The sequence below is a fragment of the Nuphar pumila genome, chromosome 7 (genome assembly GCF_984573655.1).
Source record: "Nuphar pumila chromosome 7, dmNupPumi1.hap1.1, whole genome shotgun sequence".
NCBI lineage: Eukaryota > Viridiplantae > Streptophyta > Magnoliopsida > Nymphaeales > Nymphaeaceae > Nuphar > Nuphar pumila.
The window spans coordinates 44,549,751-44,569,619 of NC_143255.1; the positions used below are offsets into that span (position 1 = coordinate 44,549,751).

The 19,869-nt window shown below is 38.8% G+C and overlaps 1 protein-coding gene across 1 annotated transcript; it reads left to right on the forward strand.

Annotated features, from left to right (window-relative positions):
• The first annotated feature begins 1,592 nt into the window (after positions 1 to 1,592).
• On the forward strand, positions 1,593 to 17,957 carry ELP2 (elongator protein 2). The gene is made up of 10 exons (XM_090014325.1): positions 1,593 to 1,755; positions 1,843 to 1,930; positions 3,651 to 3,736; positions 4,577 to 4,730; positions 5,235 to 5,395; positions 5,485 to 6,162; positions 6,703 to 7,024; positions 15,140 to 15,357; positions 16,595 to 16,772; positions 16,842 to 17,957. Exons 1-10 carry the CDS (start codon positions 1,600 to 1,602, stop codon positions 17,348 to 17,350), a joined length of 2,550 nt encoding a protein of 849 aa, XP_089870451.1. The 5' UTR covers positions 1,593 to 1,599; the 3' UTR covers positions 17,351 to 17,957.
• The last annotated feature ends 1,912 nt before the right edge of the window (positions 17,958 to 19,869 follow it).

Consider the following 19,869-nt stretch of genomic DNA (forward strand, 5'->3'; position numbering starts at 1 on the left):
GGAGCGAGGTTTGTCGATGACGAGCAATGATTGGCAATGTCGAGCGATGATCAACAACTTCTCTGCATGCACGGGTAGGGCTCAGGCTTTGATACCACTGTGATACTAAATGTAGGACGGATAGGTGTGCGCAGAGAGAAGAATAAAAGATAGAGAGATTTGTATTTATATCCTGCTTCAGGAGGATAAGATTTTTATATATTGTGCATCTCCAACTAATAAAAGGGGCTGTAAGAAATTATCAATTTTAACTTTCAGGCAATTAATTTCTCACGAGATTTTCATAAATCTCACGATATTTACCACATGGATAGCTACAGTGGTGGTTATCATGGTTAGCTAGTAGTGGAACTTTATAATGCAGGAAACATGTACATAACCAAGACTATTGGTGCATAGGGCTGTCAACGGGTTGGGTACCCGACCCATCAGGGTGTACCTGAACCCATTTAAATAAAATAGTGTCCGGTTCCGGTTTTGCCTGGTCATAAAAATGAAATCTCAAACTCAAATTGGTATGATTTCAGAAGTTTTTTTTTTACTTAAAATATGCATAAAACACTATGGACGGGTCAAGTACTTGGCAAAAATCATAACCTAAACCTGGCTGCATATTGCTCGGGTCAGGTTTGAGTCGACATTTTTATGCCTTTACCTGGAATTTGGGTTCGGAGCGGGTTGGAAACAGGTACTAACCCCACCTATTGATAGCCCAGCCCTAGTGGTGCAAACAGATCAATACGGGCCAGGATACAGGTTGATCTACATTCCAAGATGAATTTTAAGCAATAAGCCCAAATCTGGATCTGGATCTGAACATGAAAGAGAACTAACAAAGTGGATTTGGATTTGTATCCAGGTACAGATCAAACTACAAGCTTCAAGCTTGACCTAAATGTGAAAAACGACCATCCTCATAAGTCCTAATCCAGTCTAAAACATATCTAAATAGCATTGTAAGATTGAATCCACTTGCGTACATACTAGCTAGTTAGGTCTAGATAGTGGCCATTCGAACCAGAACTTGAATTTTAAGCAGTAAGCCCGAATCTGTTATCGGATCCAGATCGTAAATAGAGCAAACTAATTAAATTTGAATCCATATATGAAAGCAAATCCAACTAAACTTTGACTTTAATTGAGAGAGTTCATCCTTATAAATCCGAATCCGATCCAGAAAAGAAAAATTTGGAATCTATTTTAAGATTCATATCCTACAGCATTGCATCAAATTATTGAGACTTGTTCAACAGTACAAGTCCTCCCGTGTCGTATAGTCATAAACGGGTCAGATCAGTGCTGCCCCGATCCATTGAGAGAGGCCCCAAATAAGAAAACATGAAAGCGGCAGCAGAGAGGCCAGGCCAGAGAGACGTTATTTTTTAGGGTTTTACGAGGGGTTTTGAGAGGCTTCCTCTTTCCATGAGAGCTTCTCACGCGAAACCCTAGCTCGAATCTGCTTCCTCTGGCTAAAATGTGAGTGCCCACAAAAGAAAAAAGAGGGGGAAATATTTTTTTCGAGAAATTGGCTAATTTTTTGATGTATTTTTACTGATTTTACTGTATTATTTTCTTTTTTTTTTCAGTGGATTCAAGTCCATGGGTACGTCGGGAAATCGCGGTGTGAGCGTTATCGAAGCCGATGGTGTGTTCATCGGGGCCGGATGCAACAAAGTCGTGAACAACGTATCATGGGGCGCTTGCAACTTGGTTGCCTTTGGTTCCCAGAATGCCGTGGCTATATTTTGCCCTAAGGTTTTCATCATGATTGTTATTTGCCTCCTTTACTGTTTTTGTGATCTGGGTATTGATTGTTGGGTTAATTGGGGTTTCGTTCTCCAGACGGGGAGGACCTTGACAACGCTTCCTGGTCATAAAGCCTTTGTGAATTGTACTTGTTGGATCCCTAGCTCTAAGGACTCCCTAAAAGGTTTGTTTGTGTCGTTTCTTTCTTTTCCTTTCATTTATGTTCTTTTTATTGTGGTTGGTGAATTGGTAATTCCTAGAATTGATTTTGGTTGTGTGATTTGATCTTCTTATCGCTGTTTTCGGTGGAGATATGTGGTTTTAGTCTGAAATTCAACGTGGTTATGATGACGAGGATGGAGTCATGGTGAAAAAGGGCATCCTTCTTGTGTTTGTTGATGTTGTGGAGAAGTAACTGAATGTAGTCTTGCCTGAAGTTTTCTCTTTTGTAATGGTTTGGGAGCCAGTTTACATTGAAAAAATGAAGTCTTATTGGGGAGTTCAAAACATCTCTGACTACGATATTGTTAGGAAGGCGTGGAAATTGAACTTTTCCTTCGTTAAGGCACACAATACTCACAGTGTTCAATTATTATCTCGAAGCCCTCAAAAGTGGAGGTTGGTGATATGCTTACATGGTTGTATACAGTATGATCCCGTTAGATCAATCACCAGCTTGTCTAATGATAATGACAAGAAACATTTCAATTGGAACATGAGACTAACCTTACTGTAGTGGATAGGTTCACACACACATTTTAGCATCTTGGATAAAGCAGTGGAAGTAGCAGCGGGTGCACTGTGTGCCGTAGGTTTTCTCTGGAACATGTTGGAAGCTTGCATAATCTCGCATACTTGAAATGGTGGAAAATTATGTGGTTTCATTGCATACATGCAGATATTGCATGGCTTATTCCATAGTCTTTCTGTCAATATTTCATTAAAGAAGATGTATATTATCAATACGCAGCTGATGGATTTCTGAGAATGTCATTGATAGCTGTCTCTTCATGCTTATCTTCTCGATGGTATGGAAGGCATGTCCATTTTCCGTCTGGATGATAATAAAAAATATGGCTGGTTACCGGACTTGGTTGCTCCACAGCCAGCCTGTTTGGCTTGGCTGGGCCACTTTTAGCCTTTTAGGGACCCCGCCCAGCCTGTTTGATGGGGCATGTGCCACCTGTGTCAATGGGCTGTGTGGCCAGGTCAAAATAGACCTGGATACCCTTTAGAGGGGCGAGTAGCCCATGTCTGTGGCCCGGCCTGGGGTGGGATTTTGACTTCCATTGCACCCCATTCAAATGGCTGTCAGTTTGACTGGGCCATGACCCATTAACAAGCTGGCCTTCTGACCACCCTACCCAGAAGTCTCGAGTTAGAAGATAGCAGCAAAAAAGAGGTGTACTTTGTTGCCTTCTATAATCACATGAATTATAATTATAGAATGCTATGAGACAGATACACAATACGTAAGTATCTTTTAGATGTAGCTGAAATAAATAAAGGGACATAATAGCCTTTCTCCACCTACCCACCCCAAACCAAATCTGACTGTGGCTCAGAGCCATAAACTTGACCTTTAACATATACATGCACACATATAAATGAGTAGAAATAGAATGTATTCAAGTAACACATAGGTCATAATTTATTATATGGTGATTGTGTTTTTGAATATTTAAAGTTTAAACATCTCCAATTTTTTGCTATCAAAGAGAGACTGCTAGGTTACAATAACTTCCATTTTTTTTAATTTTGGTCTCATGTTCCCATTATAAATGTGTACACTTTCCATGCTTTAGTTTTGAAGATTTTAAGTGGATCTTTGTGAATGAATGGACACCTACAAATCCAGAAATCCTTTCATTTTGATTTGTTTTTTGTTCTTTACTTTTTTACAGTTCGGTCAGAAGAGGAACATTTTTTGCTTTCTGGAAGTGCTGATGGGGCTATTGTTGTGTGGGCAGTATTTCTTAAAGACATGAGGGTAATTGCTTAGATCTTTTCTCAAACATGTTGAATTTTGAGTTTGATTTTCACATTTAGATATTGTCATAGTACTTGACTGCATTTGTTAAAAGGAAAGAATATGCTTGACAAGTTGCACCTGTTTCAGTCCAACTTTGCTGCTCACTGTTAGGATATTTGCCAGAATCAAGTATTGAAAATTTACTTGAAAATTATAGACACTCTTGTTTTCAGTGTCTCTAGAATGGGTACTTCTTTTTAAAATTCAATGGTAATCTCTGTCAGTCAAAACCTTTTTGTCGAAGCAAATACATATGTAAAAGTGAAATAGGAAATGAGAACAAAGGTAATGTCTAAGACCCTTGAAAGAGGAACCCGATGTTTACATGACTTCACTTGAACTATGTACAGAAACCCAAATTCTTTTCTACAGAGAAAAGCTTCCAGACATGGTTCTTAAATGTGACCTTAAACTGAGCTACAATAAAACTTGTTATCTAAAACTTACATGGGCTTCTTAGACTCAACAAAAAAAGGAAAAGGATTACATGCACTGAGAGTGGATTATTTTCATAATTGAAAAAATGTAATAATTGGTCTGATGTTAGTGTCCACAATGATGCTGTGCTTGCACAAAGCTGTCTACTTGTGTGTTTGACACTCGTTGGTAACTGGATGCTTGTTTATGATTGTCTGCACCAAAAATAGAGAAGAAAAGTGTTTGGGTCATTTGTCTAATGCATTTACCTTGAGGTTGTGGATTTTTCAATACTGCATTGCTAATGTTAAATTATTAACAGTCTACAAGTAGTTGATGCATTCTGGATCTTGCTTTACCTATTAGCTCTTATTGTAACAGTGGAGGTATGTGACACAAGTGCCAAAATCACACGAAAAAGGCGTAACATGCATTACAGGACTCATGCTTTCTGACGGTGTTTCTCTATTTGCTACAACTGCATCTGATGGTTCTGTTTTTGTATGGGAAATGGCTCTTCCATCCAGTTCTGGAGGTATGTGGAATTCCTATCTCATTTGACGTCTAGATAACTTTGCAATTAAACATGGAAAAGGTGAAACAATGTCTACAAATAAATGATGACCTGTAATTGATTATTCCATACCCTGTTAATCTTGCAGTAACAAAATATTAGAAAGATGTGTTTTACCAAACATTTGCAGCATGTGATACCTGAGATAGATGTAGTTGCTTACAGCTCCTTTCCAGATCTCTGGATATATTGTGTGTCTCCATCTGTTTCAGAGCACAGTTTTGTCTAATTGAGAGTTAAAGTTGGGCAAGATTTTGAAAAGGGGTAGAACAGAAAGAAGTTTGTTACAAAGTGTTGAACACTTTAATATCTCCTTGTAAAATGTTCTTTCGAAAAAGTTAAGATGCTTGCTGAAAATATGTGCTTAACTGGTATTTGGGGCATGTACTCATTTTCTTTTAAAATATTGATGTAGGTGTCAACGTGTTTCCAGTCTTTTGTCTTGATACTTTGTCACTGAATCAGGTAGCTGTCAAATAACGTGCCTGGATTCTATATCTGTTGGGTCAAGACCTATGGTTGCACTCTCATTGGCAGAGTTACCAGCAAATCCTGAACATGTTATTCTTGCAATGGGGGGGCTTGATAATAAGATCCATCTTTATTCCGGAGAAAGAATGGGGAAGGTCTGTGTGTTGCTTTAAAATATAAACTTTGCTTTGTTAGTTTCTCTTTCCTCCTTTAAACTTCATACCTTCTTATTTCCATGCATCAGCTTTCACTTGCTTGTAAGTTAAAGGGACATACTGACTGGATCAGAGGGTTGGACTTTTCATTACCAATTTTCCCTGATGGAGGAACAGATTTTATACTTCTAGTAAGCTCATCCCAGGATAAAAGCATACGTGTGTGGAAAATAGCATTACATAGATTTTCAGCTAGCAATCAGGCAACAAATAGGCAAGAAGGCATTTCCTTGATGTCGTACATTGAGGGTCCAGTCTTCACAGTTGCAAATTTCACCTATCAAGTTTCCCTTGAGTCTCTTCTTGTTGGACATGATGATTGGGTGTATTCAGTGGAGTGGCAACCTCCTCTTAGCATTCCTGATGGAGAAAAGGAATGGTATCAGCCTCAGAGCATTTTATCTGCATCTATGGACAAAACAATGATGATATGGAGGCCTGAAAAAACTAGTGGTATTTGGACAAATGTGGTTACTGTTGGGGAGCTCAGCCATTCTGCTTTAGGTTTTTATGGCGGCCATTGGGGGCCTTATGGTGATTCAATTTTAGCTCATGGATATGGTGGATCTTTTCATTTGTGGAAGAATGTGGGTTCACAACATGAAAATTGGCAACCAAAGGTAGTACCATCAGGGCACAGTGCAACAGTAACTGATTTTGCATGGGCCAGATCTGGTGAATATATACTTTCAGTTAGTCATGATCAGGTATTTCACTTATGTAGAGTGCTTATCTTTATGCTTTTAATTTTGGTTAACGACTCTATATGGGCTGAGCCAAGCCAAACTACTTTTTTAGGTGTATCAGCTTTTCTTTGATTAAATCCTAGACTCAACATTTCTTTGGTTGATTATTCTGTACTTTCATACTTCTGATTCATTGGTTTATTCTTACAGATAAACACACACACACACACGTGCACACATGTGCATTCACATACATGCATATTCAGAAGATCCCTTTTGAGTGCATGTATGTGGCAACCTTTAATTTTAAAGGTTTAATTGGCATTAGTTGTTATGGATCTCATTGTTTTTGCTTTCTGATTCTGAGTAAGCTTAATTACAAAGCCTGAAGGGTTTAACGTGTTGAAGAACTGATTTAAAACTTGGAATAGCTGTAGCTCCTACTGATTTGAATGTCTGGCTTTATCAGAATATCTTACAAGCATTTACTAATTTCTATGTTACATGCAAGTTAAGTTTATAAACCATGAACCTTATATTTGAACATTAATTGAATGGCAGACTACTCGCATTTTTGCACCATGGGAGAGTAAAGTATGCTCTGGCAAGAAAGCTTCTTGGCATGAAATAGCTCGTCCACAGGTTCATGGTCATGACATCAATTGTGTAACAATCATTCAGGGGAAGGGGAATCAGCGATTTGTCAGTGGAGCAGATGAAAAAGTTGTCAGAGTGTTTAGTGCTCCTTTGTCATTTTTAAAGACACTGAAGCATTCTTTGGCACAAAAATCAAGTTCCCTTGAGGATACTGGAGAAGATGTACAAATTTTAGGTGCAAACATGTCTGCTCTTGGGTTATCTCAGAAGCCTATCTATGTCCATTGTAAGATATCCTCTCTTTACGTTGTTTTACTCTTCCTTAACTCATGTTATTCATAAGAAATCCCCTCTTTGCCTTGTTTTTACTCATGTTATCCATCTACAAAATGGAGGTTAGGCATGTTATTGCGCACATTTTCTGAATCTGCTGAACTGTTTTTGTGGGCTTTTGGGCTATCATTTGCATGGACATTCCCTTGGTATTATTTGCTCATAGGCTAATCAAATGGACTTGCACATTTAAGAATGAAACCGATGCTTGATTTCTGCAGCCACATGCATGTGCAGGCACAGCACGATGCTCACATGCACTCGCACACACACATAATCAATCACAAATAACTGCAAGATAAAGGATCAAACTGTAAAAAGGCAGGGATAAACTTAGGCATACAGTGTTGGCCATGTCAGACAGATGCTTGATGTACATACAAGTGTCATAGAATTGTTAAAGGACCCGATCCAAAACATCAAGGTGATTGTGATCCAAATCCAAGTCTAGAGGATTCCAACGTGTTGACCAAGCAAACTCAAGATATGGAGAATGGAGATAAGGCATTCAAGAGTGTTTCCAATGGTGTAGAACTCTCAAATTATAAGGTTTCTAAAGTTACCAATTCAAAAAAGAAACCTTCTTCTAATTGTAAACAACTTCTATTGAAGTGTAAAGGTCTTGCATATATAGGAACCTCTTCCTCACGTTGAAGTTGAGAGAGGAAGAGAGTATTGGGATCGTGGATGTAGGCATAGCCTGCTGAACCACGTTAAATCTATTCTTTATTTTCCTGTGTGTGTTTTTGTTTTAGAATGGTATCAGAGCATAGGTTATGGTACATGATTCACCTTTGCTCGTTGTATTCAACTCATCTTGCTCACCATCAAGAGTGGTGTCTTCTTTCTTGCCACAACAGTCTCATTTGTGGCGCGTGGTCCTGTTTTTCGGATATGGCCTCAGCTAAGTTTATCTTCATCTTCCCTTCTTTTGCTTCCAGCCTCTACTAATCTCCAATACTTTTTGAGCACAGAACGTTCAGCAAATAATTTTTTGTTGTGGGAATCACAGTTTACCTCACTATTATTGTCATAAGACTTGTATGGGTTCATTGATGGCTCAAAACCTTGTCCTCCTATGACTAAAGTTTCGAGAGATGGCTTGACTCATGAACCTAACCCCAAACACTATTTCTGGTTAAGGCAAGACCAATTGTTATTAAATTGGCTGGTATCATCCTTGTCAAAGAGCGTTCATGCTCACATTGTAGGGTGAAGACCTCCTATGAGGTTTGGAACACACTCAAAGACATTTACGTGGCTCACTCTTGAGCTCGCCTAATGCAATTGAAAGAACAACTTCAAAGCATAAAAAAAGGGCACTTGTTCCATCGACAAGTACTTTCAAAGAGCAAAGATGATCGCTTACCAGCTCTCAATGGCGTCTAAACCTGTGGGTGACGAAGATATGGTACTGCATCTTCTTCGTGGTCTTTCGCCAGAATACTTGGCTTTCAGGACTGCTATATCCACTCGACATGAACCTGTAACTGTCATTGAGTTGCATGGTTTGATTTTGATGCAAGAATCACAATTAGCCGATCATGAATCAGAATCGTCTGCCCCTGTTGCTAATTATGCTCAACAGCAAGTCTATGATCAGAAGCCTCATTAATTTAACAGCGGTGGTCGTGGAAATCGGCAGTTTGGCTAGAATAGAAGTAGAGGTTGGGGACGAGAACAACAACAGTACAATCGGCCAGATCAGGACAGGAACAAAGTTGTGTGCCCCAAGGCATAGGCTAAGTCTTGTTTCGAAATCACCTGCAATCTCGTTACAAATCTTGGAAATACTGAAAATAATAGTCAACCACAAGCCTACCATGTTGCTCAATTCGTTTCTAGCGAAGCCAGTTGGTATCTTGATTCAGGCATATCACATCATGTGACGCACAACCTGAATAACCTATCAGTGCATGCTCTGTATGAAGGTCATGATGATATTAAGATAGCTAATGGTACAGGTTTAGGAATCAGTTACATTGGCTCTTCAAGATTTTCGGTTTTAGATTCACAATTTATGCTCAATGATGTTCTATATTTTTCTGAAGTTGGAATTTACTTTCTGTAAATAAATTTTCTCGAGATAACCAAGTTATATTTGAGTTTTGATCAAACGAAGGAGGCCTGTGTTGGAGAAATGACAAGTATTAATCAGTGGCATCAACGTCTTGGACACCCAGCCTTTCGGATAGTAAAACAAGTAGTTAGTCAGTTTGGTTTGTCGTTTTTCCATAAAGTAGAAAACAATGTTTGTGATACTTGTCAACAAGAAAAGATTCATACCTTGCCTGTTTCTTTATCTGAGCATAAAGTGTCTGGACCTCTTGACTTGGTTTATTCTGATGTTTGGGGCCCAATTCCAGTTGTTAGTATTGATCGCTATCGTTATTATGTTGTCTTTGATGATGCTTTCTCTAAGTTTACTTGGATTTACATGATTGCATACAAATCTGATGTTGAGCATGTTTTTAGTCAGTTTAAAGCTCTTGTAGAGAATATTTTCAATAGAAAGAAATATTTACAAACTAATGGAGGTGGAGAGTATCAAGCCCTTGGTTCTTTCTTATGTAGTTGTGGTATTGGACATTGAGTGTCATGTTTGCATACGCATGAGCAGAATGGTACTGTTGAACGTAAGCACCGGCATGTGGATATTTGTTTGTGCCTCTTGAGTCAAGTAAGAGTTCCTTCTAAATATACTGGTTTGTCCCTCTTGAGTCATGTAACGACCCCAATTCATACCCTTTGAAAAATGCGGAATAATTTTTTTTTTCTAAGAGTTGCAAAAAACTTTCCAGAGACCTGGGGTCCCTACAGTTCCAATTTCAGTTGGATAACCACACACAACAAACCAACTTACATTTATCATTCATAACCAATCCACTGAACTTTTTTATTAATGAATCAATAAGAGTCATATTCAATGTCAAAAGTGAAATATCAAATTGCAGGAAATAAGAAGAACTAAAAGAAAACAAAAGTAGAGTCACGCTGTCCGTAAGTGAAGCCGTCTGAAGTAAACGTGACCCTCGTATCCCCTCAGAAGTGAGTCGATTTCACTGATCATCTGTGTCTGGGAAAAAACCAATAAAATGAGAGGGTCAGAAATCCGAAGAATTCTGGGTACAGGTTTCATGTAATGAATCAAATAAGAAAAAGAGCATAAATAAGATCCATGTAATATTTTGAGGAATATGGTTATAATCAATTCATAAGACAACCATTCATGCATAATTAAACTTTGAATATGAGGGAACATGAAGTAAGTAACATTGATCACAACTTAATCAATAAGGAAATTAAATGCATAAGAGATCAATACCATACAATGATCAACATAAACAACCAAGTGAACAGGTAAACATGCATGAACTAATGCATAACAAGAATATGCATGATGTATGTGCAATGCATGAACCATTTATTATCTTTCATTTAAGCTTTCCTCTTTCCATATGCATATCCTATTAAATGCACACAATCCTTAAGTTCCTCTTTTTAATTTACCATTGCCCGCGGATACACCAAACAGGTATAATCCCCGAGGTTAAGCAGGGTTCCCGGGGTAGCTTCATACACAATTTGTATTTTATTACCGGGTTCCACACTTAGCCCTCGACCGATATCAGGAAACAACACCATCCATCGGAACCTTGGAAAACAACATCCAAAGTCGGGGACACCATGGAAAACAACATCCACTGGCGCCACTTTCTTGGTATACCAAAACAAACTCACAGCTGTAACTAACACACCACTCCCGGGTAAAGTGGCGGACTCTCCCTAAAACCGTGGCCAGGAGAAGAACCTCAATATCGGGTTCAGGGGCAACAAAACGCACACGGAGTTTTTGTATCCTCACGGTTTCCCCTAAACCGCAATATCCAAGATTCCCACGCTAAAGCAGCGACATCAAGGAGAAAGTGAATTACACTGTTCTTTACTTTCTTTTATCTGGTTATTAATTCATTTCTTTTACATTTGTAAATTTACATGCAGAATTAATAACATAAGCTTGCACATCAGCATGCTAAGCTTTTCACGGGACCACAGCCCGTGACAACATAGAACAGTGCGGTATAACAACAATATCACATTTGATTTGTTGCAATGCATCAAAATAACTAAAACGGAGAACAACTAGTTCTCGAGGCTCACCCAGCCCCTGATGATCCAATTTGATCATCAGTGCATTTATAAGCAAAAATCATAAAGAGTATGCCACTCATGCATTCTTTTCAAATGCTTTTCAATGCGCATTCATGTATGCAAGCTGTGCATGAAACAATAATTTCAAACAATAATTTCATAAGCATAAGCATAACTTCACTCACCCACATCAAATGCATGTTCTTGACATGCACATACTCGTGTCAAATGCAAGAGTTCATTCATGAATCGATCCAATTAAAACATACGAACAACCTTGCCATTTTGACCCTGCAAAAGCATCTAAATTCCATATGTGTATATGCACCAGTACACTCACTTACAATAATAATTTCGAACAAGGATTATTTATCAAGTTTAGGCACATAAGGAACATCACCCTAAATAAGCCTAACATCACCAATAGGCATGTGGGACATACATAACCCCAGTAGAGGTATACATAGTCAAAACATGAGACTTTCCATTCGTAACATGTATTGAAAGACAACTTGTCTGCCCACAACTAGGGTCTGGAAATTTAGAACACACACTATGAGTCGGATTATGGATTTAAAATAACATTAAGTTTATATAAGATTTTTCTTGAAATTGGCTATTCAAGCTTTGCCGACTTAATTGACTAGGGTTCAACCTCGCTTCAATCGAAACCCAACAGGCACCCACCTGTCAGACAAGTCTTTCTTTGGATCTGTAAACCCTTGTTTCACAATTTATATTTCATACTAACAACAAATTTTTTTTTTTCCTTTTTGCAGAACTTACATCCAGTTACAGGCAACTGGCCCATCTTCATAAGAATCTAAGGAGTTATAAGATATGCCCTGGAGACCAAAAGGAGAGTCCAAAATAATGTGCCTAGAACTACAGAAAGTATTTCTCAATCATGCATTTAAGTGTCTTGAGGAGACCCAAACACAGCCATGACATCCATGCAGTATATGAACAAGACCTTAGTAGCTAAAGAGAGTAATTTATATAAGGACAATTCAAAAATTATGAAAGATATTAAATATATGTTGATAATCCCATCCAAATTTTGTACTAAGCACAGAAAATTTTCATCAAATATGCACAGCCAGTTTAAGCATCTTGAGAGTTAAAGACTACTAAAAGTAGCATAAGGTATATCTACTATTATAAAGCATGCCATCTGATTAAATGGTTTTCAATAATACTCTAGCAATATTTGCATAACACACTTGAAATCTCAAAAAAAAATCATTGCGTGTGAGGTTCACTTGTCATCATAGCCACAAATTTAGTTATTGGGATTTTCAGCAAAAGAAAATCTGGTGAACAATTAAAATCTATCGTTTCCATAAAATCTTGAAAACAGAAGTATCGCATATCTAGTTGCACAGTAGATTAACTAAACAGAAACATAGGGAAAACGTCAGACTGAAATTTTATAGTACATCATCAAACATGTACTTGCATGCATTAACAAAATCATGGTTCAACAACTTATGTAAACCACAATCGCACTACCTATCAACATGTTTTTTTTTTTTTTTACATGGCCCAAAACTGATTTCAGTAGCCCTTATATAAAACCGACACTAGAGAACTCAAACCCACCCCAAATAGGTACCAATAAAATCCTATAGCATCAAATCTCACAAATCTGTCGATTTGGGGTTTCCGGCGCCTCAAAACCCCCAAATCTGCCTCTCTCTAATGATTTCCCTAAACTATTCCATGAAAAACAAATTTGCACCCTCTTTCCCACTCGAAATCAAGAGGAAAACCCGTACCTTGTTGAAGATTTCTCCGGCGGTCTTTCCGGCGATCTCCACCACTCCGACTGACGCCCACACGAGAGAGAGAGAGAGAAACGAGGGAGACGAGGGAAGAGGGTGAGACCCCCTCTTCCGCCTCCCCTTTTATCGCCGAAACCCCCCCTCTCTCGCCGAGATGGGGGTTTCGGTTACGCCTGCGTAACCCCCCCCCCCTCTTGCCCCTTTCTTGTTTTGCTGAAGACCTAACGGGCAACCCTTATCGGGTTGCCCCTTTCTTTAAAAGGGGTTACACAGGGGCGCGGCTCGGGTCCGGACCCGAGGCCCGTAACCCGACCCCCAAACTATATGGATCCACCAGTTGGATCCGAATGGATCCAACTGTGGATCCTCGGATAAATAATAATAAAAATTTAAATTTTATTTATTTCTTATTACTATTATTATTATTATTAGTTTTTATTTAAAATTTACCCTATCCATACCAATTGACCCCCATCAATATGGATCCGCAAGTCGGATCCATGTGGGTCCAAATGTGGATCCTCGAGTTTGCTATATATATATATATACATATGTGTTCATGTATATTTCTCTTTTATTACTAATATTAATATTATTTTAGTATAACGCAAATATTTAGGCATAAATACCCCTTTAGGGGTCCCGGATCCGCGACTTGGATCCCGGGCCCAAATCACATTGTTATGAAATATTTATCATAATATATTTAAGTAAAAGCCTAAAAATTAAGGTTATTACAAGTCAAGTAAGAGTTCCTACTAAATATTGGTCATATGCTTTTAACATTGTTGTTTTCTTGATAAATCGACTGCCTTCATATGTACTGGAAACAGATTCCCGTATGAGATTTTGTTTAAGCAAAAGCCTGATTATACTTTGAGTATTTGGTTGTGCCCGTTAGCCATGTTTGAGACCTTACCGTGATAATAAATTGGACTTTAAATCCCAGTGCCATGTGTTTGTCTATGTAGTCAAAAGCGCTAGGTGGTGCCTAGTCGGTGGACCCCTTAAATGCTTAGTCGGAGACTAACCTGGACTAGGTGGACTAATCGGTACCTTAATTAAAAAAATAAAAAAAATAAAAAAAATGCAAATGATCTGCTAAAATTAGTAATGAACATGTATGCAAACATAAAATTAAGTAAACGTGCTTTTATTCAGCCAAGCAACTAATGCTTCATAAAATCAGAAAATCAGAAAAACACACAACATGCTTTGGTAGAATCAGAAAATCAGAAAAAAAGCATGCTTCATAAAATCAGAAAAACACACAACATGCTTTGGTAAAATCAGAAAATCAGAAAAAAAAACCACGCTTCATAAAATCAGAAAAAAAATCATATGCCAGGAGAAAAAAAATCATGCTTCATAAAAAATCATCACACGCCATAAAATCAGAAGAAAAATACAGAAAAAAGCAGACTCCCATTCAGCCGAAAAAAACAGAAGTCGTAGAAAAAGAAGAAGACGGGAGGAAAAGAAGGAGAAAGAGGGGAGGCAGAAGGAAAACAAGAAGAAGAAGAAAAGGAAGAGGTGAGAAGGGAAGGAAAAAAGAAGAGATGGGAGGAAAAGAAGAAGAGGGAGACGGGAGGAAGAAGAAGAAGAAGAGATAGAGAGAGAGAGGTGTACCGGGTTGGCTGATGTCATCCTTTTTCGATAGTGTGCATGCTCAAATTGTCGTGTTGGATCACACTAAGTTGAAAGAACTTCAAAGCATCAAGAAAGGCACTCATTCCATCGACGAATACTCTCAAAGAATCAAGATTATCTCACACCAGCTCTCAACTGCATCTTCTTTGTGGTCTTTCACCAGAATGCTCGGCTTTCAGGACCACTATATCGGCTCGACGTGATCCTGCAACTTTCACTGAGTTGCACAGTTTGCTTTTGATGCAAGAATCACAATTATCCAATCATGAATCAGAATCGTCTGCATAGGTGGCAGATACCTTGATAATAACTGTCCTTTTAGATAGTTTTTCCTGAATTTGAATAGCATCTAACTTTCACGTTAAAGTTTTATATTGATTTTTGGGTTTTTTCTTTATTCTGTTAATCAAAATAAATCTTTTCAGTATTGGTTTCTGGATTTTTTAATGATTGTGAATTACACTTTTCCTTTCTCTTCTCAGTGGAGTATAATGTAGCAGATGTGACTGCACAAAATGGTTCAGAATCACTGGAAACTATTCCAGATGCTGTTCCAATTGAATTAACAGAAGCGCCAATTGAAGAGCAACTGGCATGGCATACTTTATGGCCTGAATCACACAAGCTTTATGGTCATGGAAACGAGCTTTTCTCCTTATGCTGTGATCATGAAGGGAAGCTTGTTGCCTCATCATGCAAGGTATACCAGCTGGAATGCATGCCTTTCTTTTATTATCAGATGTGCTTTGCATACTTACAATAGGATATTTTGATCTTGTCTTCAAATTCCCAACAAGAGTCTTCAATTACATGGTCGACATCTTGTTGTTTCGATCCTTTTGAAATTTTATATTTTTTGGGGTTTGGGTTTTCTTCATTCTTCAGTTGTAGTTGTTTCTCAAATTTGACAAATTAATCATCGCTGATTTGGCAGTGATATCTGAATGTTCAAACTCATTGTATGTTTTTTAGAGATTCTTAATGCTATTACACCTTGTTTAATAATGTTTGTCCTGTCATACTTTTATCTCATCTAGTGTTTGATTGCTGATTGCAACTTTGTTGATTGTTTTGTATGGCAGCTTGACTTTTATGTTCACTTCTTACACTGAATTCCCAATTGTGGTTGCCCACTTGCTTTGGTCCATTGTGATCAACAGATAATAGTTTAATCTAGTAAGTTGGGTTAGCAGTTCATTTCTCCTGTTCAGGCAGGAATGGGTAAAGTGTTTGATTTTCAGGATCCAGCCTGGTGAGCCAGGAGTTATTGAAATTTCAACTGAATGACACATACTTTAGCCAACCACGTTTTTCTTTCACTAATTCATCTGGAGTATGGTCTAAATGACTCTTAGATGTTTCTTATGCCTTTTCTTTGATTGTTCTTGTCGGGTGCTTGTTTCAGTTGTTTCTTTGTTTGCTTCATTTTAAATAGTGCTAAATTTCTTGTCTAAGCCTTTTGACACAATGTAACGGATAAATGGGTGAGATCTACACAGAGGGCTGTTGATCCTGGAGCATAACATTTTGACACTGCAAGCTTAGAAGACTACCTCCCTTTTAATTGCAATGTTCAAGTTGTGAAACCAGTGTTTATTTTGTTGTTAACTGCACAACTTTAATTCTTTCCATTCGATAAATCACAGACTACCAATGACTCTTGTTGAAAATCTATGTTTTGTATTTTCCATGCATTTTTGGCACTGTGCACTGTCAATGGGTATGCATGAATGACATTCATGCTTAGGCAAGTTCCTTTGCTGATCAATGAAGTTTTAAATGCCAATAATGATATTCAGAAAAGTTCCCCAGCAAAGCTGAAACTGGCAGCTTGTCATTGAATTTGCATGAAATTACATCTGTAATATGTGGGACTCTTTCTCTCTCTCTCTCTCTCTGCAGTTCCTGGTATCTCTTTCTCAAGCAACTTTTGGCAGGCACAATCAGCGAATGTTGCAGAAATATGGTTGTGGCAAGTAGGATCATGGAAGGCTGTGGGTCGGCTACAATCCCACAGCTTGACTGTAACCCAGATGGAATTCTCTCCAGATGACTCCTTCCTGTTAGCTGTCTCAAGGGATCGACATTTTTCCATTTTTTCAATAGCAAGAGATGGTACGCCCTATTTTTCTATCTCTAGCAACGTTTCTCTGTATTTTGATATATGCTGGTTTTGATTTGTAGGGATGCAAAAGGTGAGCCAAAAACTTGTTGGAAGGATTGAGGCACATAAGAGGATCATATGGGCATGCACTTGGAACCCACTTGGCCACCAGTTTGCAACTGGTTCAAGGGACAAGACTGTGAAGATCTGGGCTGTTATCCAACCTGATGAGGAAGCTTGTGTCAAGCAGCTGGTGGTGTTGCCGCAGTTCACTAGTAGTGTCACAGCTTTGTCTTGGTCTAGTGGGATTCGACCTGACCATGGGCTTCTTGCAGTTGGAATGGAAGATGGTCGGATTGAGCTATGGAGCACTAATTCTGAAAATGTTAGCAGCGATTCTCTGGTGCAATCAAAGTTCAGTGCTGTGCCTGCATTGCGGTTGGATCCGTTTCTGTGTCATGTTTCAACAGTGCATCGTCTAGCCTGGAGGAAAAACTATGAGGAAGATATTGATAGCCAGAAGACCTTGCAACTCGCTTCTTGCGGGGCTGATCATACTGTGAGAGTGTTTCACGTAAAGATAAGTTAGTATTGTCCTAATGCTGTCAAAACTATTCAAGGGCCGTATGGTCAAATTTTTGTCCGTCGGTCCATACATACAAGCTCATTGGAGATGCCTGTTAGTTTGGGGTACACTGAGATGAAAGCCCCCAGTTGTATGTGGATAAGACTGTCATAACAAAAGCGTAAATGGGTTGAGCAGTTGCCAGAAAATTTTGGGTGAAAATATGTTGACCATTACAATGCCATAGAGGAACCGTGTGTGATCCTTGTCCGCAGTCAGAATGTGGTAGCATGGTTTCTTTGGGACACACATCAAGAAAACATTCATAGTTATTGGTTCCAATTTTCAAGAACCAGAAGTATCATTAAAGCAGGAGGGCTTGGTGCTTTGAAGAATATTTCTGTACTAATCTACCTTTTTATGGCATGCTTCTGCTTATCTATTGGGAGCAGGTGTTGGCGTTCCCAATTTTAGAATTGGTCAGAGAAAGAAAAGCTAAAGGGTATTTACAGTTTTCAAAATGTAGTATAATTGTGTAATTGTGCTTTTTAAAATCATATTTTGGCCCTTGCAAGGCAAATCTATCAGGTTAGGTCATGAATCAATGATACTAGCAAGTTTTCATTTGGAATCCAGCACACTGCGTTGCATATTTATTGCTTTGTTATTTCGTCTCTACCATCTGGTACTCGATAAAGCGTATGATTGAGTTGAATTTGACTTGGGGAAGTTGATGGGCTCCCTTGACTTCACCATCCAATCAAGCATGTAGTGTTTGTGCATGACGTTTTTCACTAGTTATGTCCCACTTGGGTTTGGAAAGCAAGCTACCAATGGTAGCCACTGAATACCACTTTTAGACACGAGCAGGTGGTATTTTGAGGAGGATATTTGGGGAAAAGTGTGGCATGTTCAATCATGGAGGCACACCACTTGGTACCTAGTTTCTAGACCTGGCCTCTCGATCTTTGTAGGGGTACTCTAAAGTACCCCCATGTAGGGCTGATAAACGAGCTGAACGAGTCGAGCTTAGGCTGTTCAGGCTCGGCAAGATCACGAGCTGGCTTTGTTTTCTAAAAAAAGTGTTTCTTAACCGTCTTTTAAAGCTTGATAAAATATGAAATATATATAATATATGTATAAAACATATATAATAAGCAGCATATTGCATATATAATATGTATAAAATATATAAATATATGATATTCAAAATCAGCTTATGCTAACCGAGCCAAGCCGAGATTGTCATGTTCGTGCTTGGCTCATTTACTTGAACGAGCTGGCTTGTAGCTCTGCTCACTGATCTCAATTGTTGAGCAGAGCCGGGCAGAATGAGAGCTGCTTGTTTCGGCTCCCAGCCCTACCCCAATGTCTTGTCCCCTTATATACTATTCTTAAATGAAAAATTAAACAAGGCGTGTCGTGTTCTTTTTGTTGTGTCTACACTATATGACAATTTCTCCTTGGGTTTCAAGTCATTGGCTTTGTGACCACCTTTTGTTGCTTTGCAGTAATTACATACACTGCATGCCTGCACACAGGCATCAAAACAGACACGAGCACATGCATGGGCATGCCCGTGCACATAGAATACGTGTGAACCCTAGATGCAATTGGCTCACAATGTTTTGCTAAATCGCATTTTCATGGCGGCATACCTGGCTTGCATATACAAACAGGTCCTTATCTCTGGGGCACAGTGTCAATCAAGAGTGTACATACATGTGCCTTCAAAGGCACATCTTGGTTTATCAATCACCAAACCATTGCCTACCATGTCAAACACACTATCAATCCACTCACATGAGAACATGCACATTCATGCACATGACACATGCTTTCACAGTGCATGATTTGCTGCTAAAAGTGAATAAATACCTCCATTTTTTGCCCATTTGGCAGATGGGGAAGGGAGAGAGCAGTATTGGGTCCAGCCTTATCCCTCATTAATGATATGGGGAAGTGAAATAGCCACCCAAGGGCCAAAACCCCTTCGGTTTTTGGAATGAGTCTTGAAGGCTCACATCTAGAAGACTATATGTCATCTATAAATAGGGGTACAAAAGCTGTGTGCTTGAGGGAGAAGAGCAGAGTGACTGTGTGCAGCGTGCAGAGAAAGAAGAAGTAAGAGAGAGAGAGAGAGAGTAAAGAGAAGAAGAGGAAGGAAGAAGGTTCGTCACCACACATTGATTCTCAGAGAGAAGTGTTGGTTGTGGTGTGGGTTTTGACTCGGGTTGTACACCCGAGAGGTAATCTTGTATCTCTCTCTTCCTGTGATTTCTTTGTTGTTATTCTTTTTAGCTTTGGGCAATCTATTGAACATTGTACTCTCTACTCTTATTATAGTGAATTATTTTTTCTGTGCCTCATAGATGTAGGTCGTATTGACCAAACAACGTAAACCCTTGTATTGTGATTTGATTGTGCCTTTATTAGATCCTATATTACTTCTGCGCGAATATTTTTGTTATCTTCATTATTCTACAAGTGGTATCAGAGCAGGTTCGTGAAAAGTCATGTCTTCCAAGTTGGTTAGCTTCAAG